Genomic DNA, 25,874 nt, shown 5'->3' on the forward strand with positions numbered 1-25,874 from the left:
GGACCTGTTTAAAACTCTCCCCACAAACCCCAACAGCTGTCCAATCAGCGCCACGCTCTTTGTCCCGCTGAACGGGAACAACCCCACGTACGTGACGCGCCTGCGCGATGACGGTCACGAGATCGCCATGTATGGCAATGGTCACTCTTCTGTGGCGTCACAGGTAGATGGACAATCATCACTGGAGGATAGAAAGTTATTGTTTCCGTGTGTGTGTGTGTGTGTGTGTGTGTGTGTGTGTGTGTGTGTGTGTGTGTTCATATCTGCTACTTGTGTATGCATCTCTCTCTCTCTCTCTCTCTCTCTCTCTCTCTATATATATATATATATATATATATATAATTATATGTATATATATAATCTCTGTGTGTGTATATATATATATTATGGGGAGCTTGCACCGTATATGTACTTTTTCTTCTTTTTCTCCTTCTCCTTATCATCATCATCCCCTGTAACGACTGCCGCCTTGTCGCGGTGCAGGGGCTTGCGTGCCCTGACAACCCCCGGAGCTATGCCGGCGGGAGTTTTACTCCTGGCAGGTTCAACCAAGCCGGACAGGTCCGCGTGGGGTAGGGGCCAGACTAACTGGCAGTCAGTCCCCTGTGCCCACAGGGTAGGTCTTTAGGCCATGAGCTAAGGGCGGGGTAACCCCTACAGAAACCTAGAGGGCTGAAGACAGCGGTACTGGGCCAGCGCGCGCCTTCTAACAAACCACAGTGCCATGCAATTACGCACAGGAGACAGAGTTGGACAGATCATGTGAAACCGATGGCGCTCGCCCACTGAGGTCCCTCCAGGGTGGTGCAGTGCCGGGCTCCGCGCCTCAACGGAGTCCGCCCTCAGCGACTGGAGGTCACCCTCGTCCGTCTTGGCACGCCAGGAGACGGCGGAGGAATGCGACTAGCAGCACATCAACTTCATCCAAGAAGCGTCAACCTTTCATGGTTATGCATTGGAATGCAGAAGGAGTCATGAACAAAAAGACGGAGCTAGAACACCTCCTGCATGAGAAAAACATCAACATCTGCTGCATTCAAGAAACCCACCTGCAAAGCGGAAAAGCATTCAAAGTCAGAGGCTATCAGTGCTTCAGGTCGGACAGAGCAGAAAGACGCAAAGGTGGTATCCTGACCCTTGTTAGGAACAACATACACTCCTGCGAATCAGCCGTCCACATGGAGAATGCCGAGTACCAAACGATTAGGGCCAAACTGAATGACACAGAGTTGCACATCCTGAACTTCTACTGCCCCGACGACCGTCCACTGTCCCTCGACACCATAGAGGTCCCAGACGCAAGTTTTCTTGCTGTGGGTGACTTCAACAGCCACTCCCAGAGCTGGGGTTACGACCATATGGACCGCCGAGGTGAAGAAGTGGAAGACTGGCAAGACGACCATCATCTCCTTCTCATCAACTCCCCAAGCGACACCCCAACCTTCTATTCCAGACGATGGCGCTCCACCACTACCCCTGACCTTGCCTTTTGCACTGACGACCTCCACGGAGACGTTAGCAGAAAAGTAGGGGATCAGCTGGGAGGCAGCGATCACAGGCCAGTGTTCATCACTATCAACAGGAACACCACCAACACTCCAGTGCCCCCACGCTGGAATTACAAGAAGGCCAAATGGGGTCTCTTCAGACACCGCACCAATGCTCTTACCAGGGACATCCACGTCCACGGCAGAGACATCAATAACATTGTCAGAGAGCTGAACGGCTGCATCCTTCAAGCAGCCCAAGAATGTATTCCACGTGGAGCTCGCAAAGACTACAAACCCTACTGGTCAAACCAGCTTCAAGAACTTCAGGACGAGATGACAGAAGCCAGACAGGAAGCAGAAAGAAATCCATCAGATGAGAACCACCTGCGACTTCAGCAGACGAAAGCCAAATTCCTCAAGGCAAAAGTACAAGCGAGACGCCAGAGCTGGAGAGAGAAGACAGCGGCGCTGAACCTTGAGAAAGATGGAAGGAAGCTGTGGAAAGTTGTAGGTCAACTCAATGATGAAGGCAGCAGAGCTCAAACAACTACGCTGGAGAAGAACGGAGAGTTACTGACAGGACGACGCGCAGCCAACCGCTTTGCTGACAATTACGCAGAGGAGAGCAATGTACCTGTCAGCCCTCTCCAAACAAGAGAAGCAAGAAGGGAACAGAGAGAACGGACCCACAACACCGATGTGAAACTCATGAAGCAGCCCCTCACTCTTTACGAGCTTCAGACAGCTCTGAGGAAACTAAAAACCAGGAAATCCCCAGGGCCAGATGGGATCACTAACGAGATGTTGAAGCACCTCGGCAACACCGCCGTCCTGAAACTTCTGGAGGTTTACAACCACAGCTGGGAAACTGGGACCTTGGCTCAAGTCTGGCGAGAAGCCATCATGATTCCTATCCTTAAGAAGGGAAAGGACAAGAAGAAGGCGGCCAGCTACAGACCAATCAGCCTGACCAGCTGCGTTGTGAAGACCCTAGAAAGGATGGTGAACCAGCGCCTGCTTTGGTATCTCGAGACTGAAAACATCCTGGTTTCTGAACAGGCAGGCTTTCGTCAGTTTCACAGCACAGAGGACCAAGCTACCTACCTCGCACAAGAAATAGAAGATGCGTTCCAGGAGCAGAAGGTAGTTCTTGCTGCCTGGATTGATCTGCAAAAGGCCTTTGATAAAGTCTGGACTGACGGCCTCCTCGTGAAGCTGCAGAGATGTGGGGTCGCAGGGAACATGCTGCGCTGGATCAGATCCTATCTCCACAACCGCAGGGCAAGGGTCACAGTTGACGGACACAAAGGCAAGAAAGTACTGCTGCGACATGGAGTTCCACAGGGAGGAGTCCTCTCCCCTTCCCTCTTCTTGATCTTCATCAATGACCTCATTGAAACACTTCCCAAAGGTATCCATGCTACACTCTATGCTGATGACCTAGTGATGTGGTGTAAGGAGGAACATGCCACTACCGCCACCTACAGAATGCAGCTAGCAGCAGACCGCTTAGCAGCATGGGCAGAGGAGTGGTGTGTAGCCATCAACAAAGAAAAGTCCTCTACAACACTCTTCACACTGTCACCAAAACAAAAACCAGGAACCATCAAACTGGACGACACACCCCTGAGAAGTGACGAGGAGGCTACCTATCTTGGTGTCACCTTCGACAAGAGACAAACCTGGAAGCCACACATCAAACGTGCTGAAGCAAAAGCCAGACGCAAGTTGGCCATCATGCGAAAGCTAGCCGGAACCAGCTGGGGAGCAAACGAAACGATACTCAAGCGCGTCTACCAGGGAACCGTCAGGCCCCACCTTGAGTACGGCTCAACAGCCTGGTCTACTGCAGCGAAGACCCACCAGCAGTCTCTGGATAGGGTCCAAAATCAAGCCCTACGCATCATCACCGGATCCATGCGATCCACACCAATCAAGGCCATGGAGGAGGTTACTGCCATACAACCCCTTGCACAAAGGAGAGACGCCAAAATCATGGTCCAAGCAGAAAAGTTCCAGTGCCTGCCTGATCATCCGATGAAGAAGAGGATGAACGGACTGACAAAGAACCGCCTCAAGCGCAGTAGCTTTATCCATGAAAGCAAGAGACTTGCCAGGGCGCACCGGGATGGTGTGCCTCCATCGACGCTTCCACTGAGTCCCAACGACCTGCCGCAGCCATGGAATGAAGACTCCACAAGTTTTCATATCTCAACATCAGTCCCTCAGGTCGCTCCAGGAGATTCTCAGGATGACACGGCCAAACGCACTCTGACACAAGCCATGATTGCTGAAAGGTACCCTGAAGAATCCTGGATTCACGTGTACACAGATGGCTCTGCAACCAACGCTGTTGCTGACGGAGGAGCAGGAGTGTACATGAAGTCTCCTGAGCACCACACATCCACAGCAAGGATACCCACAGGAAAGTACTGTTCAAACTACGCAGCTGAGGTTCAGGCGCTCATACAGGCCGCTTCAATGGTTCACGACTCGGAGAGCGAATGCCCACAAGTTGTCTTTCTGACAGATGCGTTGTCTGTCCTGGAAGCCCTTGCAAGAGATAAACTTCCTCGTCTCAAGGAGAAACTACAAGAAGTTGCCCAGCAACGACGAGTAGTCCTGCAATGGGTTCCAGCCCACTGCGGAATTCCAGGCAACGAAATTGCGGACCAGCTCGCCAAACTCGGAGCGAAAGAAAGACAACCAAACAACAGTGTTAGCTTCGCTGAAAAGAAGACCCTCGTGAAGGCAGCACTACGACCACAAGCCACAAGGGATGCATATCACGAGCTTGAACGCTGGCAGCAGGTAGCAATTATGCGCTTACGCACAGGACACTGCCGCCTTAACGCGCACATGTTCAAGAAGCTGAAGCTGGCACCATCACAGACCTGTCCCTGTGGTCTTGAAGACCAAACACCAGAACATGTTCTGCAGACTTGTCCCCTCCACCAGGGACTGAGAGACACCGTGTGGCCAGAAGCGACCCCACTACGCACCAAGCTCTACGGCTGCAGACAAGACCTGGAAGCCACGACGACATTTGTCTCGCAGGCCAGCCTGACTCTGTGACAAGTGCGACCGAAAAGAAGAAGAAGAATCATCATCATCACCATCGTTATCATCATTGATATTCTTCTTCTTCTCTTTAGTATCATTATTTTCATTATTATAATCATCATCATGACCATCATTGTTATTATTACTATTGTTGTTGTTGTGACTTCAATCACGGATCTCTGCCACTGGTCGACAGTTTACCCAAGAGCTAGCCTCCTTCCGGCAACTGAAGTCCAGTTTCCAGACGGCGAACCCAGAGGCTGGAGGCATCTTCCAAGGCTACAGATACCACACCCTCACCGCCATGGGTAAGTTTTACTTTCACTTTCACTTCCACTTTCACTTTCACTTTCACTTCCACTTTCACTTCCACTTTCACTTTCAGCTTCATGACTGCAGTCAAGGGGGTGAGGGGGTCATTGTCAAAGCGTGTGGGCGCAATAGCCGAGTGGTTAAAGCGTTGGACTTTCAATCTGAGGCTCCCGGGTTCGAATCTCGGTAACAGCGCCTGGTGGGTAAAGGGTGGAGATTTTTCCGATCTCCAAGGTCAACATATGTGCAGACCTGCCAGTATCTGAACCCCCTTCGTGTGTATACGCACGCAGAAGATCAAATATGCACGTTAAAGATCCTGTAATCCATGTCAGCGTTCGGTGGGTTATGGAAACAAGAACATATCCAGCATGCACACCCTCGAAAACGGAGTATGGCTGCCTACATGGCGGGGTTAATAAACAAAACGGTCATACACGCAAAATGTTAAATGTTACATGTTTGTCTGAATGTGTAGGTGTGCGTGCCTACAATTTGATTAAATGACACAGGGAACGAATGATGAGCGCCCAGTGGCAGCCGTCAGTCGGCTCTACCCAGGTAGGCAGCCTGTTGTGTAAATGACTCCATGTTTGTAAAGCGCTTAGAGCTTGGTCTCCGACCGAGGATAAGCATTATCTAAGTATCCATATCAATGTGCCGCTACTTAGTAACACCACGTGTCGTGACATCAGTCATCAGAAAATAAGTGATGTGAAGATGAAGAGGGGAGGGGGATAGCCAAGACAAGACAAGACAGGACAAAATCTTTATCATCGAGGGTAATAGATAAGCAAGTAACATACTTTTTTTTACATCCAGCCCTCGCCCCAAAGAGGGAATAAGGTTAAAGAAGCGAAAATGAGCAATAATAATAGTAATAATAAAAATCAAAACAGAATCAAAATACATCAGTATTTTCCCATTATTCCACCATTCACAGCCATTCTACCCCACCCCCACCCCCCACCACAAAAAAACCATGAACACACACACACACACACACACACACACACACACGTGCGCGCGTGGGAAACGGAGACAGACATACAAACTGACCTTTCTGGGCTGTAGGTCGCACAGAGAAAGAGAGAGAGGGGGGAGGTGAGGGGGGAGAGAGAGGGAGATAGAGAGCGAGAGAGAGAGAGAGGGGGGAGGGGGGAGAGAGAGGGAGATAGAGAGCGGCAGAAAGAGAGAGAGGGGGGTGAGGGGGGAGAGAGAGGGAGATTAAGAGCGGCAGAAAGAGAGAGAGGGGGGGGTGAGGGGGGAGAGAGAGGGAGATAGAGAGCGGCAGAAAGAGAGAGAGAGGGGGTGAGGGGGGAGAGAGAGGGAGATTAAGAGCGGCAGAAAGAGAGAGAGAGGGGGTGAGGGGGGAGAGAGAGGGAGATTAAGAGCGGCAGAAAGAGAGAGAGAGGGGGTGAGGGGGGAGAGAGAGGGAGATTAAGAGCGGCAGAAAGAGAGAGAGGGGGGGTGAGGGGGGAGAGAGAGGGAGATTAAGAGCGGCAGAAAGAGAGAGGGAGTTAGAGAGCGAGAGAAAGAGAGAGAGGGGGGAGGGGGGGGAGAGGGAGATAGAGAGCGAGAGAAAGAGAGAGAGGGGGGGGAGAGAGAGAGAGAGAGAGATAGAAAGCGGCAGAAAGAGATAGAGGGGGGGGGGGAAGAGGGGGAGATAGAGAGCGAAAGAGACAGGGGGGGGGAGTGGAGAGAGGGGGAGATAGAGAAAGAGAGAGAGAGGGGGGGGAGAGAGAGGGAGATAGAAAGCGACAGAAAGAGAGAGAGGGGGAGGGGGAGAGAGAGAGGGAGATAGAAAGCGACAGAAAGAGAGGGGGATGGGGGAGAGAGAGGACAAGACAAGACAAATTCTTTATTTCGAGGATAATAGATAAGCACTGGTGTGCTTTTTTACATCCAGTTCCCGCCCTGAATAGAGTCTACACTACAAAATATTTAATAAAATGAAAGCATGGTGTTAGTAGAGATGCATAATGGAGGGGAAAATACACATAAATCAAAACAAAACAACCACACACACACACACACACACACACACACACACATATGGCATACAGGCACTAGCATGGTGTTAGTAAAATGCATAGGAAAAAAAATGAAAGAAACAAACACAAACAAAACACAACGCACTACACATCAGAATGGAGGATAGAAGGTGAGGAAGGTTCTCAGTCAACCATACACATTTGACAAACAGTATCAATAAAATGAACGATTTACATTACACATTATGTCATAAGGTGGGAAATGCAATGTTTTTTTTAAGGTGGTTGGGCAATGGTGTTGTTTAATTGTTTCTGGGAGTGAGTTCCATAGGGTGGCGCCTGAGTAAACCAGACTGGATTTGAACAATTCTTGGAATTGGGATATGGACTTTGGGAGGATTCCTTGATGAATTTATAGAAAATTTGTCTATTAATGTTGGTGGTGCATTACTTGTCATAATCTTTTGCATCATGATTCCTTTATTGTACTTTAATCTACGGATTAGTGGGAGAATATTCGCTTGTTTATAGTCTGAGTCTAAAAGGGTAGTCTTTTTAAGGAGTACCAGCTTGAGCCCCCGTTTACGAAGATTCTGTAATGGCTTCATGGTATTCGCACTTACGGAGTCCCATAGTGTTGATGCATAATCAATTGTAGACTGAATATGCGCTTGAAAAAATAATTTCCGTGAATGAAGGTCAAGGAAATGTTTGATTTTGGATAGTTGATGGGTTTTCTGGGCTGTCAATTATGATCCCCAGAATTTTATTATCACTGACCTGTTCAATAGGTTCGCCTTTAATTTGGATGGAAGGAAGATTATGTATAGTGTTTTGCCTCTTTTGTCTGGTTGTGATTAACATGCATTTTGTTTTTTGAGGGTCAAGAGACATGCGGTTTAGTTCGGTCCATCTAACGAGGTCATCAGTACTTTCTTGTAAGTCTTTTGCAAGAGCGACAATGTCAGTATGAGAAGTGTGGATTGTTGTATCATCCGCAAAAAGTTCGCAGACGGATTTCATATGGAGCGGTAGGTCGTTTATATATATCGAGAACAGTAAAGGGCCTAAAACAGACCCCTGAGGAATGCCATAATCAAGTGTTGTTGGTGCGGAGATTGATGTACTCATTGTCACGCATTGTTGTCTGTTTGTCATATAGGATTCAAGGAGACTAAGACAATTGGTTGACAGACCATACACCTCAAGTTTTCTAAGTAAGAGTTTGTGGTCTATCACATCAAATGTTGTTTTTTTTAAATCGACTAATAAAACACCACAATATCTATTGTTATTGACATTGGTAAGCCAGTCATCTACAATGTTGACCAATGCTGTGTGGTATTAATGCTTTCGTCTGAAACCAGACTGAGCTGGATGTAAAAGTTCATTGACATCAAAGTGATATGAAATATGCTTGTTGATGTGTTTTTCCGGTGGTTTTGAAAGAATAGAAATAATGGAAATTGGCCTGTAGTTTGAAGGATCGGTGGGAAGAGGGAGATAGAGAGCGAGAGAAAGAAAGAGAGGGAGGGAGGGAGGGAGAGAGGGAGATAGAGAACGACAGAGAGAGGGGGGAGGTGAGAGGGAGAGAGAAGGAGACAGAGAGCGAGAGAAAGGGGGAGGGGGGGGAGAGAGGGGGAGATAGAGAACGGCAGAAAGAGAGAGGGGGGGGCAGGGGGGGGAGAGGGGGATAGAGAGCGAGAGACAAAGAGAGAAAGACAGATAAAGACCAATAGAGGTAGAAAGGGGGTGAGCAAGAAAGAGACAGCGAGAGAGACAGACAGAGAGAGAGAGAGAGTGAGAGACACAGAGAGGGAGAGAGAGGGAGAGAGAGAAACAGAGATTTAGACTGACAGACAGACAGATGCAGAGAAGACAGAGAGAAACAGAATGCAGAGACACAGAGACAGAGACAAACCAAGCGATGACAGAAATCGGAAATAGATAAACACTATGTGGTTTGTTGGTCATGCTGGACTATGTGATTGTCCGGCAGAGGGACAGAGGTGATGCTTCCATTACACGCTGCATGACAGGAGTTCATTATGGACAGGTTCTCAACCTCCTGCAGGCGCTTTGGACTCACCATCAGCCTCAGCAAGACCGAGTCCATGTATCAACCAGCTAGTTCACAGAACGCCAGTGCCTCCCCCCAACCTGCAATCAAGATCAGTGACACAGAGATCAAGTCAGTCGACAAGTTTTGCTACCTGGGCAGCACCCTATGCAGCAACGGAGCCCTTGATGCAGAAGTGACGCTGCGCATCGCCAAGGCCAGCTCCGCCTTTGACAGACTCAACAACAGGCTGTGGAACAACAAAGGCATCAGGCTCAGCACCAAGATGAAAACCTACAGAGCTGTTGTGCTGACCACCTTGTTGTACTGCTGTGAAACATGGACGACGTGTCGCCGTCCATTCAGCAACTTGAGCAGTTTCACCAGAGATGCCTACGAAAGATCCTCGGCATAAAGTGGAAAGACAGGGTCTCCAACCTCCAGGTCCTAGAGAGGAGCGGCCTGCCCAGCATCGAAAGCCTGCTGATCCAGTGCCAGCTACGCTGGACAGGACACGTTATCCGCATGACAGACAGCAGGATCCCGAAGATGCTTTTGTATGGCCAGCTGAAGGAAGGCCACCGTGAACGTGGAAGACCCTGCAAGCGCTTCAAGGACACCTTGAAGACAAACCTCAAATCCTGTGACATAGATACAGGACCTGGGAAACTGATGCCTTTGACCGCTCTCGCTGGAGGATGCTGTGCTCTAGTGGCATAAAGACGTTTGAAAACAAGAGAACGCTGGTCATTAAGGAGAAGCGTGAGCGAAGGAAGCAGGGCTCAACTTCTGGAGAAGTTTTCCCTTGCAACACCTGTGGGAAGTGTTGCGCATCCAGAATCGGCCTCTTCTCCCATATGAGGACACACACCGACAGATAAGCCTGCCTGCCTACTCATCCGTCGGACCGACGGGAGACTCCATCATGTGGTTTGTTTGGGTTGCTTTTTTTTTTTTTTTTGCTTTTTTTTTTTTCAGTCCCCGCCCTGAACAGGAGAGAGACAGACAGAGACAGACACAATCCAATGTGAACATAATTCAAAGTGGTTTCACTGTCTTTATCTTCTTTCTTTTTTCTTATTTCATATGTTTCTCTCTCCCGCGCCCCCAGCCCCACCCCCCACTCCCCCTTTTTTTTTTTCATTCGTGCAAGGCTTGTTCGATCGGCATGCCTTTGAAATAACACGTCTTTGACTGAACATGTGTACAGGTGAACCCTTGTACAAGGTTCTGCACGCGGCCAGTGATGTCACCTACGACTCCTCCCTGACGAAGTCGCACGGGTCACTACAGGATGTGTTGCCTTACCCCTACACGCTGGACTACGGCTGGCAGGAGGAGTGCACTCACAACGGCGATTGTCCTACTGGGAGGTAAGCTTTGGAGCCGAGTTTGAACACCTGCTGTATGATGACGATGATGATGATATGGATACTTTTATGGCGCCTATCCTCGGTCGGAGACCAACCAACCAAGCTCTAAGCGCGTTACAAACACGGGGTCATTTGCACAACAGGCTGCCTTCATGGGGAGAGCAGACTGACGGCTGCCATTGGGCGCTCATCATTCATTTCTAGTGTCATTCAATCAGATTTCTAACACGCACACCATACACACTCAAATAGTCAATTAACATTTCACGTGTATGATCTTTATTATCATTATTATTTACCCCGCCATGTACGCAGACGTACTCCGTTTTCGAGGGGGCGGGTGTGTGTGTGTGGTGGGGGGGGGGGGTGCATGCTGGGTATGTTCTTGTTTCCATAACCCACCAAACGCTGACATAGATTACATGATCTTCAACGTGCGTTTTTCATCTTGTGCGTGTGTATACACACGAAGGGGGTTCAGGCACAAGCCGGTCTGCACATAATAATTATGTTGACCTGAGAGATCGGAAAAATCTCCGCCTTTCATCCACCAGGCACCGTTACCGAGATTCGAACCCGCCAGGGCCTCTCAAATTTAAAGTCCAACGCTATAAGCACTCGGCTATTGCGCCCTGGATAACGCCATGATGGTCACGTTTTTCAGGGCTGGGGTCTTAGTTCGATGAAGATTGCATTATTCGAGGGGGGAGAATCCTGGCTTTTTGTCTGAGGGGGGATAATCCTGGCTTTTTGCCCTGAGTTGGGGTTGGAGGAGGGGTGTCAATGGAAGGTAAGTGGCAGCTGGTTCCTGCTTGAAAAAAGAAAGATAATATATAAAAGTTGTACCACCCGGTGTAACAGCCTTAAGCTACCCTTCTGATTGGTCTTACCCCGGCGTCATTCTGGGCTAGCCTCGATTGACCCTCGGAGTCATTTGTGGCTGGTCAAGAGATCAACCACCAACCTCACTCACACCTATATGGAAATGACCCCCCTTTCTACGGGCTTAATTAAGCTATTGAAAAAGGAAGTGAGATTTTATGGGCTAGCCAAAACTGGTACTAGATCTTTCTGTCACTGTTTGGCCATCCAGGAGGCATTCGATGTACCCTTTAACTGTTCATCAGAATTCCTTATTGTTTATCCATCCCTTCAGAAGGTTCAATATATATTCCCTTTAGTATCCATCCATTCCTTCCTTCCTATCTTCGTGTTGGTTGACCAAGTATTCCCCCAATCCTTCAACCAATCAGTAGGTAATACAAGTTCCCCGAATTATTCATCCATTCAGGAGGTACCCACTAGATGTACCTCATTATTAATCCACCCCTTCAGGAGGAACTAACGTAACTGATATTTCAGCCATTCATGAGATACAAGATATCCCCTAAATGAATGTTCATTCGTTTGTTCCTCCCTTCCTGCTGGTTAACCAGGTATTTCCTCAATCATTCAACTATTTAAGGGATACTAAATGTTCCCCGATTTATTCATCCATTCAGGATGCACCTACTAGATCTTCACCATTGTCAATCCCTCCATTCAGAAGGAAATAAGATATCCCCTTAATACTGTATGATAGTCACTCGTGTCCGACTATGACCACCAGAAGAGGCATCTGCTGTCCAGACTATCCGGGACAGAATTTGATTATAGTGGAGAGTGTCTTGCCCAAGTTACACCCCCACTCTCTCGGCCAAGAGGGTTTTAGGACAGTCGGCGCTGGGCTGCCCTATCATCTGCACCATTTCAGTGGAATTACTCCCACGCCGCTCATTTAGATTCCCCCATACACGGCCACACCCGGGTTCGTCCGTCACATTTCCAGCGTCGGCTGTCTGTAGGGAACCATAGATGTTAGGTCGCCAGGAGGCCACACACCAGAGGAGACCCTGCACTGCTGCTGAGTCACTTCGGTGGTGTTCAGTGGTGCCTGTTCTGATTTAACGTACTTAGGACACCACTTACTAAGCCCCCTACTAACGACAATAATGTCTAAGTCGCGGAGCCAGACTGAGTGAGCGTCCCTCCCAGAGTGGAGACCGCCAGCACGTCCCTCAAACAACAGGCTCCCCATGAATCTGCCGACACTGACGACATTGACAGGACTCACCCTAAGCACAGAAGTGGAGGGGCATCGAAACTGAGGTCACCATGCGAGCAGGGCATGAAAGGCCACAGACTCTGAGACCGTTTTGTCTATATTGATGATGATGATGGAGGAGGAGGATGACGATGACGATGTTGCTATGGAGGTCCATTTTGGTTTGGGACTGCTTGACAAGGCTGTACTCTACGCTTCCTGTCATAATGATATCCCGGCGTTAACCATGCCCGAGAGATACAGACACTTGCAGTGTTGGTCTGGTAATTAAAGCAGCACACGAAGACGCATCCTTGAAGTGGATGACACTCGACTGTGTGGTCCAAGTCTCCCCATTTAAGCCCACAGCACACTCAACTCTGGGTAGGAGCCGGCCATGGGCCGAAAAACCCATCTCCGCTGGGATTCGAACCCGCGTCCTCCCAGCCGTCAGTCCGCGACGCTATCCACTTCGCCACGGCGGCTGGTCCAACTGTAAACTTATGTCAGTCTGTGATGTAAGCAAAGCGTTTGTCCCCCCCCCCTCCCCCCCACCCCCACCCCCTCCCACACACACCTTAATAGGTATTCATGCATTGTTTCACTTCTGTTGGGTCACCAGGTACACAGGACTGTGGGAGATACCCTTCATTCCGCTGATCGACCACAAGAAGCAGTTCCCTTGCAGGTTTGCAGACGCATGCTTCAACCAGCCCCGAACTGTCGACGAGACCTTCCAGCTCTTCTCGCAAAACTTCGACAACTTCGTCAACACCAACCGAGCCCCCATGGGCATTCACCTGCGCAAAGAATGGTTCTCTCACTCCGTGTACCAACCCAACTTGCTGGGTCTGAGGAAGTTTCTGGAGTCCCTTCTGTCTCGCAAGGACAAGGACGTGTACGTTGTGTCGGTGGAAAAGATGTTGGAATGGCTTAGAAATCCGACAAGCTTGGACAGAATCGAGTCCTTTGAGCCCTTTGGCTGTTATGTGTAATGCGAATGTGTTCAGCCAGTCCTCTCCCTCTCTCTAAATGCAATTTCTTATTTCCCCCTTTTTTCTGTAACAAAATGTTCACACAAAATATCCATCTCACTTTGAAGAGATTATGCATACCATGATAAGACATACGCGAATGTTTATAACTATGACGATGTTATGGTATATTGAACGTACGAATACGTGTACATGGAGTGCATTCTATCTGATAAGTATCGTGCATTAACTGAATTCTGTCCTTTTCTCTTGGTTCACTTTATTTGACTTTGTATTTTAAATTTTGATATGTTTTGATGTTTTCTATAATCATTGTTCTCTGACTGTGTCGGTAAAGAAAATAATAATGCGTGACTCAACAAAACCATAATCAACGTATTACCAATCAGCTGGACGATAAAGAAGAGGGTTCCAAGAAATTTATTTTGTGTTATCTTTGCCTATATCTGCATCGTTTTAAATTTCTGCTTGATATATCAATGCACAGGTATATTTCGCTTAATGTCACAAGGACTGTGGTAAAAACACACTTTCATGCAGGTACTATTGCCTCTGACTGATCAAACGAATCTCTCGAATGAATCTCTACAACAAGACGTTATTCTGTTTGTGGTTCTCATGTACTGCTGTATTAGTTTGATTCATAAAAATAAGAAAATAATAATAAACAGTGATTTCTAGCAAAAACTGAACATCTTCTGATATTTCTCTTCTTCTAAGACTTCCATCGTTGTTTGTTTTTTCTCTTTTGTTGTGTGTTTTTTGTTCAATAAAACAATTCTTTCCATAGAACTGCTAGTTCCAAAAAATCTCCACCATATACCTTTCTAAAAGATTAGATATTTCTGTCACTGCCAGTGGTCCCATAACATGGCTTGCTGAACACATTACCAACGGCATCCATTTCTGACGGTCATGGGATAGGGTCTGAGCTCCGGAAAAACTCATGTCTCCACTCAGTGGTATTGTCAGCCCCCTTCTTTCGTTCTCTGCCTCTTCTTTTCCCCTGCACTGTTCCCTGAAGGGTGGTCTTGGAGAGCGCATCACATCTTGTCACGTGGTCATACCATCTCATTTTCTTTTTTGACAATGTGGTCAGGAAGTCCTCATATTGACCAATATGCTGCCTGATAGTTTTCCTGACATCTTCATTTCTTAAGTGGTCTTAGTAGGAGATGCCAAGGAGTCTCCTGAAGCATCTCATTCCCACTGCTTGGATCCTTTCTGAAGCTCTGCTGTGGGAATCCATTGCATGTATTCAGGAAAACAGGACCAGTGCCCGGACGAGCTTCAGCTTTGTTCTAAGACTGATGTTCTTGTCTTCCCATATGGGCTTCAGTCTTGCCAGTGCTGTTGCAATCTGCGCAGCTCTTGACAATATCTCGATCGTCAACCCTTCTTCACTGATAATGGCGCTAAGGTATTTAAATTGGTTCATAGTTTCTAGCAGTTGTCCATCAACACTGATCTTGGTCTTAGTTGGGTCTTTGCTGTTTGTCAAGAGTTTCATCTTCTCAGTGCTGATCTCCAGTCCATACTTGGTTCATGTTTCGTCCAAGTGTTTCAACGGTTCTGCCAGTTCTTCCTCTGCCTGCTAGCCCATCAATATCATCAAAAAATCGATGATTTGTGATGGTACGTCGTCCGATGTTGAAAATAACAATGTTCTTCTGAGTCATCAATCATTACACATTTCAGGAAGATGTTTAAGAATGTAGGAGATAGGAGACAGCCTTGACGGACCCCAACTGATGTGTGGAACCAGTCACCGACAGATTTTTTAACAATGCATTGTTGGGTTTTTGATACAGGTGTTGCATGGTGTTGGTCAGCTTGTGGCACATGTTGCATTTCACAGAGCATCATGCTACACTAGGTCAAATGCCTTCTTCAAGTCAGTGAAGACGTGGCAGATGTTTTGTTGGTGTTGGCTGTATTTTTCACACGGAACATGAAGGTTGAAGATCTGTTCTGTTGTGCTTCTTCCACTGCAGAAACCAGTTTATTCTTCTGCAAGGACTTCTGCTTGTGGTCAGAGTCTGTCCAGGATTACTTTGAGCATCACTTTGCTTACAAGGCTGATCAGACTGAGTTCTGTAACAGTTGTAAGTTGCCTTTCTTAGTTAGAGTGCCAGATTTTGCCATATATTCCCATAAATAAATGATTAGTGAACTTTATTTTTCAAATTAAAAATGGACAGAACAATTGATAAGTCTAACATCTATTCAAATCAAGTAGTCTTGCTATGTTAAACTTTCAATTGACTGCAACATAAAAAAAAGGATGTTTGGGAATCAAAAGTACACAAAAGACCCTTGTAAATGAGACAGGCATAATATATATTACATGTAATGAATTATGCAAATCATGTTCCCTCTGTCACCTCCGAATGAAGAAAGTCTTCATAAACATGAAATCCAGGTTTTTGCTTCAGAATTGTACAGTGTTTAAACACTGGTGGGAATAATATAATTAATGTGCCAATGACAATGTGCTGCTTTGCTTAATAAAAGACATAGCACATATGGTGCACTGTATCTGTTCCTTGTGGCGTGTTTCCAAATGATGTAATAGTTGCCATCATACAGATTTCAAAGATCTGTGTGTGTGTGTGTGTGTGTGTGTGTGTGTGTGCATATGTCCAAGCAAATGGTTACATTATCATTATACAGAGGACAAGGAGTGTGTGTGTGTGTGTGTGTGTGTGTGTGTGGTGTGTGTGTGTGTGTGAGTGTGTGTGTATCTCTCTCTCTCTCTCTCTCTATATATATATATATATTGCTCTTTTACTCTCGGGAAGCAGAGAAGCAAGACATCAACAGGAAATATAGGAAACTAGATCATCAGCACTCTATGTTATAAGTGCATTCACAAATCTGCCCCTTCCTGTCTCTGTGGCTGCCTTCACCTCCACACCCCATCTCACTCTCTATGGTCGGCTTCGGATCCACTCTGTTTACGCATACCCAGATTCAAACACTCCACTGTCAGCCTCCGTTCTTTCTCTGTCTCTGGACCTTGCATTTGGAATGAACTTCCTCTTTTGCTTCGTCAGGTCTCTGCACTCACCTGTTTCAAGTCTGGCTTCAAAACCCACCTCTTCCCAAGATAACCTCCTTCCCCTGCCTCCTCGTTGTATTCAGTTTTCGAGTTTAGAATTATGCATATGTGTGAATGACTGGTATGAAAGCGTTTTAATTTGTCTCTGCACAAGATTTAAGGCTATATCAATACTTATTATTATTATTATCATTATTAAACTACCATGTATGTGCCCACACCCCCCATTTGGCACACATTTCATTCTAAATTTGGGGCTGGGCATTTACTGGATACATAACCCTTTGCGGGAGCCCATTACGGTATAGTGCTGGGGGTAAAAACAGTAGAAAGTGGTGTTTCAAGTCATAAAACAATATCCAAATACAATTAGCCTGAAACTGAGAAAACAGTCTGCAGACATACCACTCTAGACAAACTGTATTAATTTTCAGCCTTCCAAAGTTGTTTCCCTTCTTCTAATGACGTCCTCAGTGACGTCACTATGCATGTACGTGATACATGCTGTGGCACTCAGGGGTTAAGTTTCATCACACAGCACTGGCTGAGTTGGGAATGAGAACAAAACAGTTACTGGTTAAGACAACATGTCATGGAGTAAGGTGGCGCTCACACTTGGTTTCTTCAATGACACATCCACATCTCATGTATGTGTTCTGCTCGTCAACTCTTAGATCTAAATTTACACTGCCTTGTAAAAGTCAACTCTGTCACAAACAACGTCATTAAAGGGGTAAACTACCCCTGAAAACAACCATCCACATTCTTCATCCCTAAGATCTAAATTTGTAATGCCTTGTAAAATAAACACCCTCACAAACAACATCATTAAAAGGTTAAACTACCCCAGAAAACAACCATCCCCATTCTTCATCTCTAGATCTAAATTTGCACTGCCTTCACAAACAACTTCATTAAAGAGGTAAACTACCCCAGAAAACAACCATCCCCATTCTTCATCTCTAGATCTAAATTTGCACTGCCTTGTAAAAGAAACACCATAACAAACAACTTGATTAAACGGGTAAATAAACTACCCAGATAACAACCATCCACAACTTTGGGGTGAGAAAAGAGGGGTGGGCACTCACAAGGCAGTTTGACGGCAGTACTTACATGATGCACCAGTTTGACAGCAGTACTTACATGATGCAAACTCCCCGGGGTGGGCACTCACAAGGCAGTTTGATGGCAGTACTTACATGATGCAAACTCCCCAGGGTGGGCACTCACAAGGCAGTTTGACGGCAGTACTTACATGATGCAAACTCCACGGGGTGGGCACTCACAAGGCAGTTTGACGGCAGTACTTACATGATGCAAATTCCCCGGGGTGGGCACTCACAAGGCAGTTTGACGGCAGTACTTACATGATGCAAACTCCACGGGGTGGGCACTCACAAGGTGGTTTGACGGCAGTACTTACATGATGCAAATTCCCCGGGGTGCACACTCACAAGGTAGTTTGACGGCAGTACTTACATGATGCAAACTCTCCAGGGTGGGCACTCACAAGTAGTTTGACGGCAGTACTTACATGATGCAAACTCTCCAGGGTGGGCACTCACAAAGTAGTTTGACAGCAGTACTTACATGATGCACCAGTTTGACGGCAGTACTTACATGATGCACCAGTTTGACGGCAGTACTTACATGATGCAAACTCCCCGGGGTGGGCACTCACAAGGAAGTCTGATGGCAGTACTTACATGATGCAAACTCCCCGTACATATAAGTATGACCTATGAAAGGATACACATTCAGTTGTACATAAACGTCATTCAACAAATAATGACCATACAAGAAAAAAACAAAAACAAAGTCATGCTAAGACAATAATACAAATTGCGGATGCATTGAAAAATAATGAGAAATGGAGAAATAAACCTTTAACACACACAAAAGAAGCTAATCAGTTCATGTCAATACAAATATCACAGCTTTCAGGATTAACTCTAGCATGTGTGGTTTTTGTCATTTAGAGTAATGCATATCATTTTGTAATGGTAGATACATATGCAACAGGCTACACATGGAATGTAATTGATAACTACAACTGAATAACAAAAAAACAAACAAACAAACAAAATCTACATAAATATTAATTACAAAAAAACAGGGTGAGAAAGCTGTCTACAGTGCACTGTATATAGTCTTATGGTATATTTAGACTCTGGGCAAAAGCAAAACAAAGACAAAAAATGTGGCTGATAATATTCATGTAAAAATCACTCAGATTTGAAAACACACAAAATTCTCATCACATTTTGATAAAATTATCTGACAGATTATTACATACTTTCTGCACAAACACATAGCAGATCATTGTCAAATGGACTTCACAAATATGAAAGTACGCTTTTGAAAATTAATACAATGATGCAGAATCTAATATTTGTGTCAAAATAAAACGTGGTTATGCAAGCCATAAAAAAAAAAGTTTACATTCAACCTGTTTCCCTATTTTGTCAAAAACAAACAAAACAGACATTTTCATTGAACTTAATACCTTGTTTAAAACACTTTGAATTCATTCCAAGTACAAATGTTACAAAAGATACAAAGAATAAAGCTCTAATTTCCCAAAAGTTCTGGCCAACAAGGCTCACCCCCTATATCTCTCCACCAACAACAAAAAAAGCAGCTTAACTCTTTCCATACGAACGGCGAAAGAGACGACGTTAACAGCGTTTCATCCCAATTACCATCATCAAAATATTGCAAACGGAAGGCTCTTATACTGAAGATGTCAAAGTTGACAAAGAATACCACAATTCTGACGACAGAAGCTAAAGGTTGGCTCATTCAGACACCCACTGGACATGCAAGGGGTCTGTGTAGAGGAGAAGAGAGGACTGGCCGTACTGAGTGAGTTAATAATGTGCATACACTGTGCTGTCATTGGTCATTGTGTCATATGTCAGTAACTATCTATAATACAAAACAGCACATCTTTACCTATCCAACTGGAAATTAATCATCATTGGTCATTGTGTCATATGTCAGTAACTATCTATAATACAAAACAGCACATCTTTACCTATCCAACTGGAAATTAATCATCACTGGTTATTGTGTCATATGTCAGTAACTATCTATAATACAAAACAGCACATCTTTACCTATCCAACTGGAAATTAATCATCATTGGTCATTGTGTCATATGTCAGTAACTATCTATAATACAAAACAGCACATCTTTACCTATCCAACTGGAAATTAATCTAAAAGTGACACATGCAGTACTGGCGAAAACTGAATCAAACCGCATCAATAAAACATGTTTAGGATTTGATTTTTTTTTTTTCCCACACACACACCAAATCAAAACTTGCTGATTCTCGTCAGAAAACATCTGAACATATGATTCGCCACAACAAAAATAAAAGAAAATGGAAAAAAAATAAATAAATAAATAAACAAACAAACAACGCCCCCCCCCGCCCCCCCCCAAACTTGGTCATAGCTCCAAACATTTAACAAAAATAAAATGTTGGCACATGAGTTGTGAAGGGCATTTGCCATCACTGTGAGATACCATGGCATGACACACGGTTTCCAGGATACTGTTGCTGCTGCTGTCAGCATTGTCAAGACTGACTGTCAGCAGAAAGACATGCATGTGTGAGCACACAAACACATAAGCACACTCACACGTCCTAGCATAAACACTCACAAGAAGACACACACATATGCACAGACACCCACACCCACAAAAAACGTATCATGCAAAGAACAAAACTCATTTTCTGTTCACTGCAAAGAAACAACATCTCTTTTTTTTTTAAAGTATAATGTTCTAAAAATAGATAAGAACAAAAATGAGGTCACCAAATATCTGCAAATGCTTTTTAATGCAATAGCTAAAATCATCATAGTACTGAGCAAATCCCAAATCAAAACATAATGAATAATAAATAGATAAACAAGAAGATCAAATACGTCACAAAAGACCCAGCCAGTTTTTTCAATGATGCTCATTACAATTGATAATACATTTCCAGTCAACATCCCAGTGCTCCAAACACTCTAAATCATTATTAATTTTCCGAGAGCAGAGAATCCTCTCATTGTTACACATGATTTTAATCCAGATAAAATCTAAAATCAGGGGGGTTGGGGGGGGGGGGGGGTTGCGGGGGGAGGGGGTGTTTGTTTTTTTCTAATGGGTTTTGTTCACATATAGATTCACAAATAAATGAGTTCAGTTACAGACAGACAGACCTGATGTCAAATCCAGAAAATGGAGCAAAATGAATCACATACAAAATAATTCATGATAAAAAGGAAATAAAATAAAAAAATGTTTAATCCAAAAAAAATCTGATCACTGATTTCAAGAATACTGGCATCAACAATGTTACAACAGATTTTCAAACAAAAAAACGAAAAAAAAACCCACCATGGTTAAACAGATCTATCAGGAAGACAAATAGAAATAACTTGAGCAGTTCGCATGTGCTACCTCTTTATATGACTCTGAGCTACCATTTTACCCAACCCCTTCCACCACCTAAAGTCTGTTCCTTTCTTAAACATTAAAAAAAAGATCATAAAAATGCATTCCGCCTGATCACAGCATTTATATAATATGTGAACAATATCATGCTTTTAAAAACAAATATATTAAAGCAAAGATATGGAACACACAACAAAATGATCAAAGACTACAATATTAAAAGGAAAGACACACACACAAAAAAGCAAAAAATCTACATGCATCATTGCATTAGTTATAAATAAGCAAATATTATTCACCAGCAACAAAAAACAAACAAGGTTTAAGAAAGACACATATGTGTAAACGTTCTGAATCACAGCAGTAATTGAAGAGCAATAATTATTTCGACTCAACGTGGAAGTAAAATATCTCTTTGAGTGTCAAAAATTTTTTTTTTTTTTTTAAATCAGCAATAAACAGAGACGGAGAGAAAAGAGAAAGTAAAGAAACGTGGAAAGTAAAAACAGAAGCAACAACAAAAAAGACGTGTGGAATTGCACTGCACTGGCAACACAGTTGCCATGGGGAGAGCAGCCCCAAATTTCACTCAAGAGAAATCTTTTGTGTCAAAGAGTAATACAATATATTAACAAGTTTTCCATCAACATTGTCAGCAAGGGTTGGGCTTTTTATTTTGTGGAAGAATTGTGCATGTGACTTTTTTTGTTTGTTTGTGTGTTGTTTGTTTTTTTTGTTTTGTTTTGTTTTGGTTTTGTTTTTTTCAATATTGATATATTTCTAAGTGTCTCTGATAATAAGTAAAAACTGGAAAAAAACTGTTATTAGGTAAACACATACACTCTTTGTGCTGAATTTGTATGCTTAATTACAATCATATATTTTGTGTTGTAAATTACATTCAGTGGGAGAATGTTAAAAAAGAGAAAACAAAAAATGGGGGGGGGAGGGGGGGGTTGGAATAGGATGAAAAAAAAGAGTGTTGGAAAGAATAGGAGGTTGGAGGAAAGAAAACAAAATCAAAAAAACAAAATGTCTTTGCCGTTTCCTTTACAAAAACAATAACACGCTGAAGGCCTCGATCAGTATTCAGTACAACCCTGAGCCACTATGACCTGAACCTACAGTATTACACAGCAAGCACTGGCTGCACCATCTTTCTGTAAATAAAGCTGCTGCTGGCCATAGTTGCACTCATCGTGACCAGCCATGGAGCCGTCAGCAGTGCTGGTCAGTGACGTCTTTCTGGCACGGATGTCAGCTCCGGCGTGTTCCTGCTTCCCACCCCTGGCATCCTGCATGCCGCTGTCTGGCTTCTCCTGTGGAGCCGCGGGAGGAGGGTGGTGGTTGTTGTGGGGGCTGCCGTCGGTTCTCTCCCCTCCATCACCGTTTGTCTCCCCTTGGCTCTTGGGGGCGCTGGCAGTCTCGGACTGCTTCTCTTGCGCCACCGGCGCTACGTCAACAACAGTAATCTTCTCCTCCTTTTTCTTCTCCTCCTTTTCCTTTTCTTTCTGCTGAGATTCCGGAACCTTCTCAGCAGCCTCCCCCTCCCCCTCACCCTTGCCCTTCCCCGGGACGTGGCGGTCGATGGCGGCCAGCAGTTCGTCGAACTTTGGGCCGGTCCACGTGAGCTGCGTGTCTCCCTGCGTGCAGTCGATGTAGAGCAGCTGGGTCATCACGGGGCCCCATGGGACCGGGCGGGGGCCAGCTCACCTCCTTCTCCAGCAGCAAGGGGACCACGGGCTTCTGCACTGCGTCAGCCAGGCTCACCTGGGGAGAGGGGGGAGGGGTGGTCAGTGGAGGGCTGGTCAGTGGTGAAAAACGTGTGGTGCAGTCCGAGTTACACGTTAAGTCAGTTACACATAATCTGTATTCGGTCAATGATGCACAAACACAGGCTTCTGTACCATGTCTGCCAAACTCACTGGAAGGTGATCAGTGAAAGGCGGTCAGTGACGAAAAACGTGTGGTGTGGTCAGTTATGTATTACCTGTATTTTACCACTGATGCACAACACACTTTTACAGAGGAAGGTGGGTGGCAGAATTGTTAAAATGCTCATCTGCCAATACAGTGTCCGTGAGGGTCTGGGTTCTGTCAATACAGTGTCCGTGAGGGTCTGGGTTCTGCAGTGTCCGTGAGGGTCTGGGTTCTGTCAATACAGTGTCCGTGAGGGTCTGGGTTCTGTCAATACAGTGTCCGTGAGGGTCTGGGTTCTGCAGTGTCCGTGAGGGTCTGGGTTCTGTCAATACAGTGTCCGTGAGGGTCTGGGTTCTGTCAATACAGTGTCCGTGAGGGTCTGGGTTCTGCAGTGTCCGTGAGGGTCTGGGTTCTGTCAATACAGTGTCCGTGAGGGTCTGGGTTCTGCAGTGTCTGTGAGGGTCTGGGTTCTGTCAATACAGTGTCCGTGAGGGTCTGGGTTCTGTCAATACAGTGTCCGTGAGGGTCTGGGTTCTGCAGTGTCCGTGAGGGTCTGGGTTCTGTCAATACAGTGTCCGTGAGGGTCTGGGTTCTGTCAATACAGTGTCCGTGAGGGTCTGGGTTCTGTCAATACAGTGTCCGTGAGGGTCTGGGTTCTGTCAATACAGTGTCCGTGAGGGTCTGGGTTCTGTCAATACAGTGTCCGTGAGGGTCTGGGTTCTGTCAATACAGTGTCCGTGAGGGTCTGGGTTCTGCAGTGTCCGTGAGGGTCTAGGTTCTGTCAGTGTCCGTGAGGGTCTGGGTTCTGCCAATACAGTGTCCGTGAGGGTCTGGGTTCTGTCAATACAGTGTCCGTGAGGGTCTGGGTTCTGCAGTGTCCGTGAGGGTCTGGGTTCTGCAGTGTCCGTGAGGGTCTGGGTTCTGCCAATGCAGTGTCCGTGAGGGTCTGGGTTCTGTCAATACAGTGTCCGTGAGGGTCTGGGTTCTGTCAATACAGTGTCCGTGAGGGTCTGGGTTCTGCAGTGTCCGTGAGGGTCTGGGTTCTGTCAATACAGTGTCCGTGAGGGTCTGGGTTCTGCAGTGTCCGTGAGGGTCTGGGTTCTGTCAATACAGTGTCCGTGAGGGTCTGGGTTCTGTCAATACAGTGTCCGTGAGGGTCTGGGTTCGAATCCCACTCTCGCCCTTTCTTCCAAGTCTGACTGGAGAACTGAACTGAGCATCCAGTCGTTTGGATGAGACGATAAACCGAGGACCTGTGTGCAGCACACACCTGGTGCACTGAAAAAGAACCCATGACAACAACAAAAGTGTTGTCCTCCGGCAAAATTCTGTAGAAGAAATCCACTCAGATGTGTTTAACCAAATATATTTATATATTTTACATGCACTCAAGGCCTGACTGAGTGCACTGGGTTATACTGCTGGTCTGGCGTCTGCATAGTAGATGTGGTGTAGCGTATATGGATTTGTCTGAACGCTGTGACGCCTCCTTGTGAAACTGAAACTGATGCAGTCAGTCGTACATCTCCAGCCTTTTAAAGTCCACCAGGCTCACCTCAGGTACTCACCCACCAGGCTCACCTGAGGTACTCACCCACCAGGCTCACCTCAGGTACTCACCCACCAGGCTCACCTCAGGTACTCACACACCAGGCTCACCTCAGGTACTCACCCACCAGGCTCACCTCAGGTACTCACCCACCAGGTTCACCTCAGGTACTCAGCCACCAGGCTCACCTGAGGTACTCACCCACCAGGCTCACCTCAGGTACTCACCCACCAGGCTCACCTCAGGTACTCACCCACCAGGCTCACACACCAGGCTCACCTGAGGTACTCACCCACCAGGCTCACCTCAGGTACTCAACCACCAGGCTCACACACCAGGCTCACCTCAGGTACTCACCCACCAGGCTCACCTCAGGTACTCAACCACCAGGCTCACACACCAGGCTCACCTCAGGTACTCACCCACCAGGCTCACACACCAGGCTCACCTCAGGTACTCACCCACCAGGCTCACCTCAGGTACTCACACACCAGGCTCACCTCAGGTACTCACCCACCAGGTTCACCTGAGGTACTCACCCACCAGGCTCACCTCAGGTACTCACCCACCAGGCTCACCTCAGGTACTCACCCACCAGGCTCACCTGAGGTACTCACCCACCAGGCTCACCTCAGGTACTCACCCACCAGGCTCACCTCAGGTACTCACACACCAGGCTCACCTCAGGTACTCACCCACTCACCCACCAGGTTCACCTGAGGTACTCACCCACCAGGCTCACCTCAGGTACTCAGCAATACATGCCATGCAGTCACCTATACATTACCTGTATTCTGTTTTTGGAGGTCAAACATGCTTCACCTGGGACTGTCAGAAAAAAAAAAAAAAAAGTGATGCAGTCAGTTATACAGTGAAGAGACACAAACTGAAGTGGTCTGGGCACGTCTCACAATGATCACGGTTCACCAAGACAGTCCTGTTTATGACAGCGCAAGGTAGGAGAAGAAGGGGCTGACAGAAAAAGAGATGGGAAGACTTCTTCTTCTTCTTCTGCATTCACTCGTATGCACACGAGTGGGCTTTTACGTGTATGACCGTTTTTACCCTGCCATGTAGGCAGCCATACTCCGTTTTCGGTGGTGTGAATGCTGGGTATGTTCTTGTTTCCATAACCCACCGAACGCTGACATGGATTACAGGATCTTTAACGTGCGTATTTGATCTTCTGCTTGCATATACACACAAAGGGGGTTCAGGCACTAAGCAGGTCTGCACATATGTTGACCTGGGAGATCGTAAAAATCTCCACCCTTTACCCACCAGGCGCCATCACCGTGATTCGAACCCGGGACCCTCAGATTGACAGTCGAACGCCTTAACCACTCGGCTATTGCGCCCGTCGATGGGAAGACAATATCCCAGAATCAGCAGGCCTGAGCCTGAGCACCTCACTGAAAGAGATGAGATACAGGCAGAGACGGAGGAAACTGGGTGCCAGAAAAGAAGGGTTCTATCATTTGAAGGGTGGGTCCAACGGACGCAGCAGCTGAATAAC

At 46.2% G+C, this 25,874-nt stretch overlaps 2 protein-coding genes across 3 annotated transcripts in view; one reads left to right on the plus strand and one right to left on the minus strand.

Moving 5' to 3' along the window:
* LOC143297457 (uncharacterized) overlaps positions 1-15,913 on the plus strand; it is a 26,683-nt gene extending 10,770 nt beyond the window's left edge. For both annotated transcript variants that reach the window (XM_076609848.1, XM_076609849.1), the window contains exons 8-11: positions 1-163; positions 4,750-4,861; positions 10,129-10,291; positions 12,997-15,913. The exon at positions 1-163 is cut by the window's left edge and continues 34 nt beyond it. In XM_076609848.1, coding sequence (XP_076465963.1) covers positions 1-163; positions 4,750-4,861; positions 10,129-10,291; positions 12,997-13,369 — 811 coding nt within the window. In that variant the 3' untranslated portion in view covers positions 13,370-15,913. The remainder of the gene's footprint in view (positions 164-4,749; positions 4,862-10,128; positions 10,292-12,996) is intronic.
* Positions 15,914-19,887: 3,974 nt separating this feature from the next.
* LOC143297198 (uncharacterized) overlaps positions 19,888-25,874 on the minus strand; it is a 60,260-nt gene continuing 54,273 nt past the window's right edge. The window contains 2 exon segments of the mRNA XM_076609404.1: positions 19,888-22,574; positions 22,576-22,659. Of these exon segments, the coding sequence (XP_076465519.1) occupies positions 22,011-22,574; positions 22,576-22,659 (648 nt within the window). The 3' untranslated portion in view covers positions 19,888-22,010.

The sequence above is a fragment of the Babylonia areolata genome, chromosome 22 (genome assembly GCF_041734735.1).
Source record: "Babylonia areolata isolate BAREFJ2019XMU chromosome 22, ASM4173473v1, whole genome shotgun sequence".
NCBI lineage: Eukaryota > Metazoa > Mollusca > Gastropoda > Neogastropoda > Buccinidae > Babylonia > Babylonia areolata.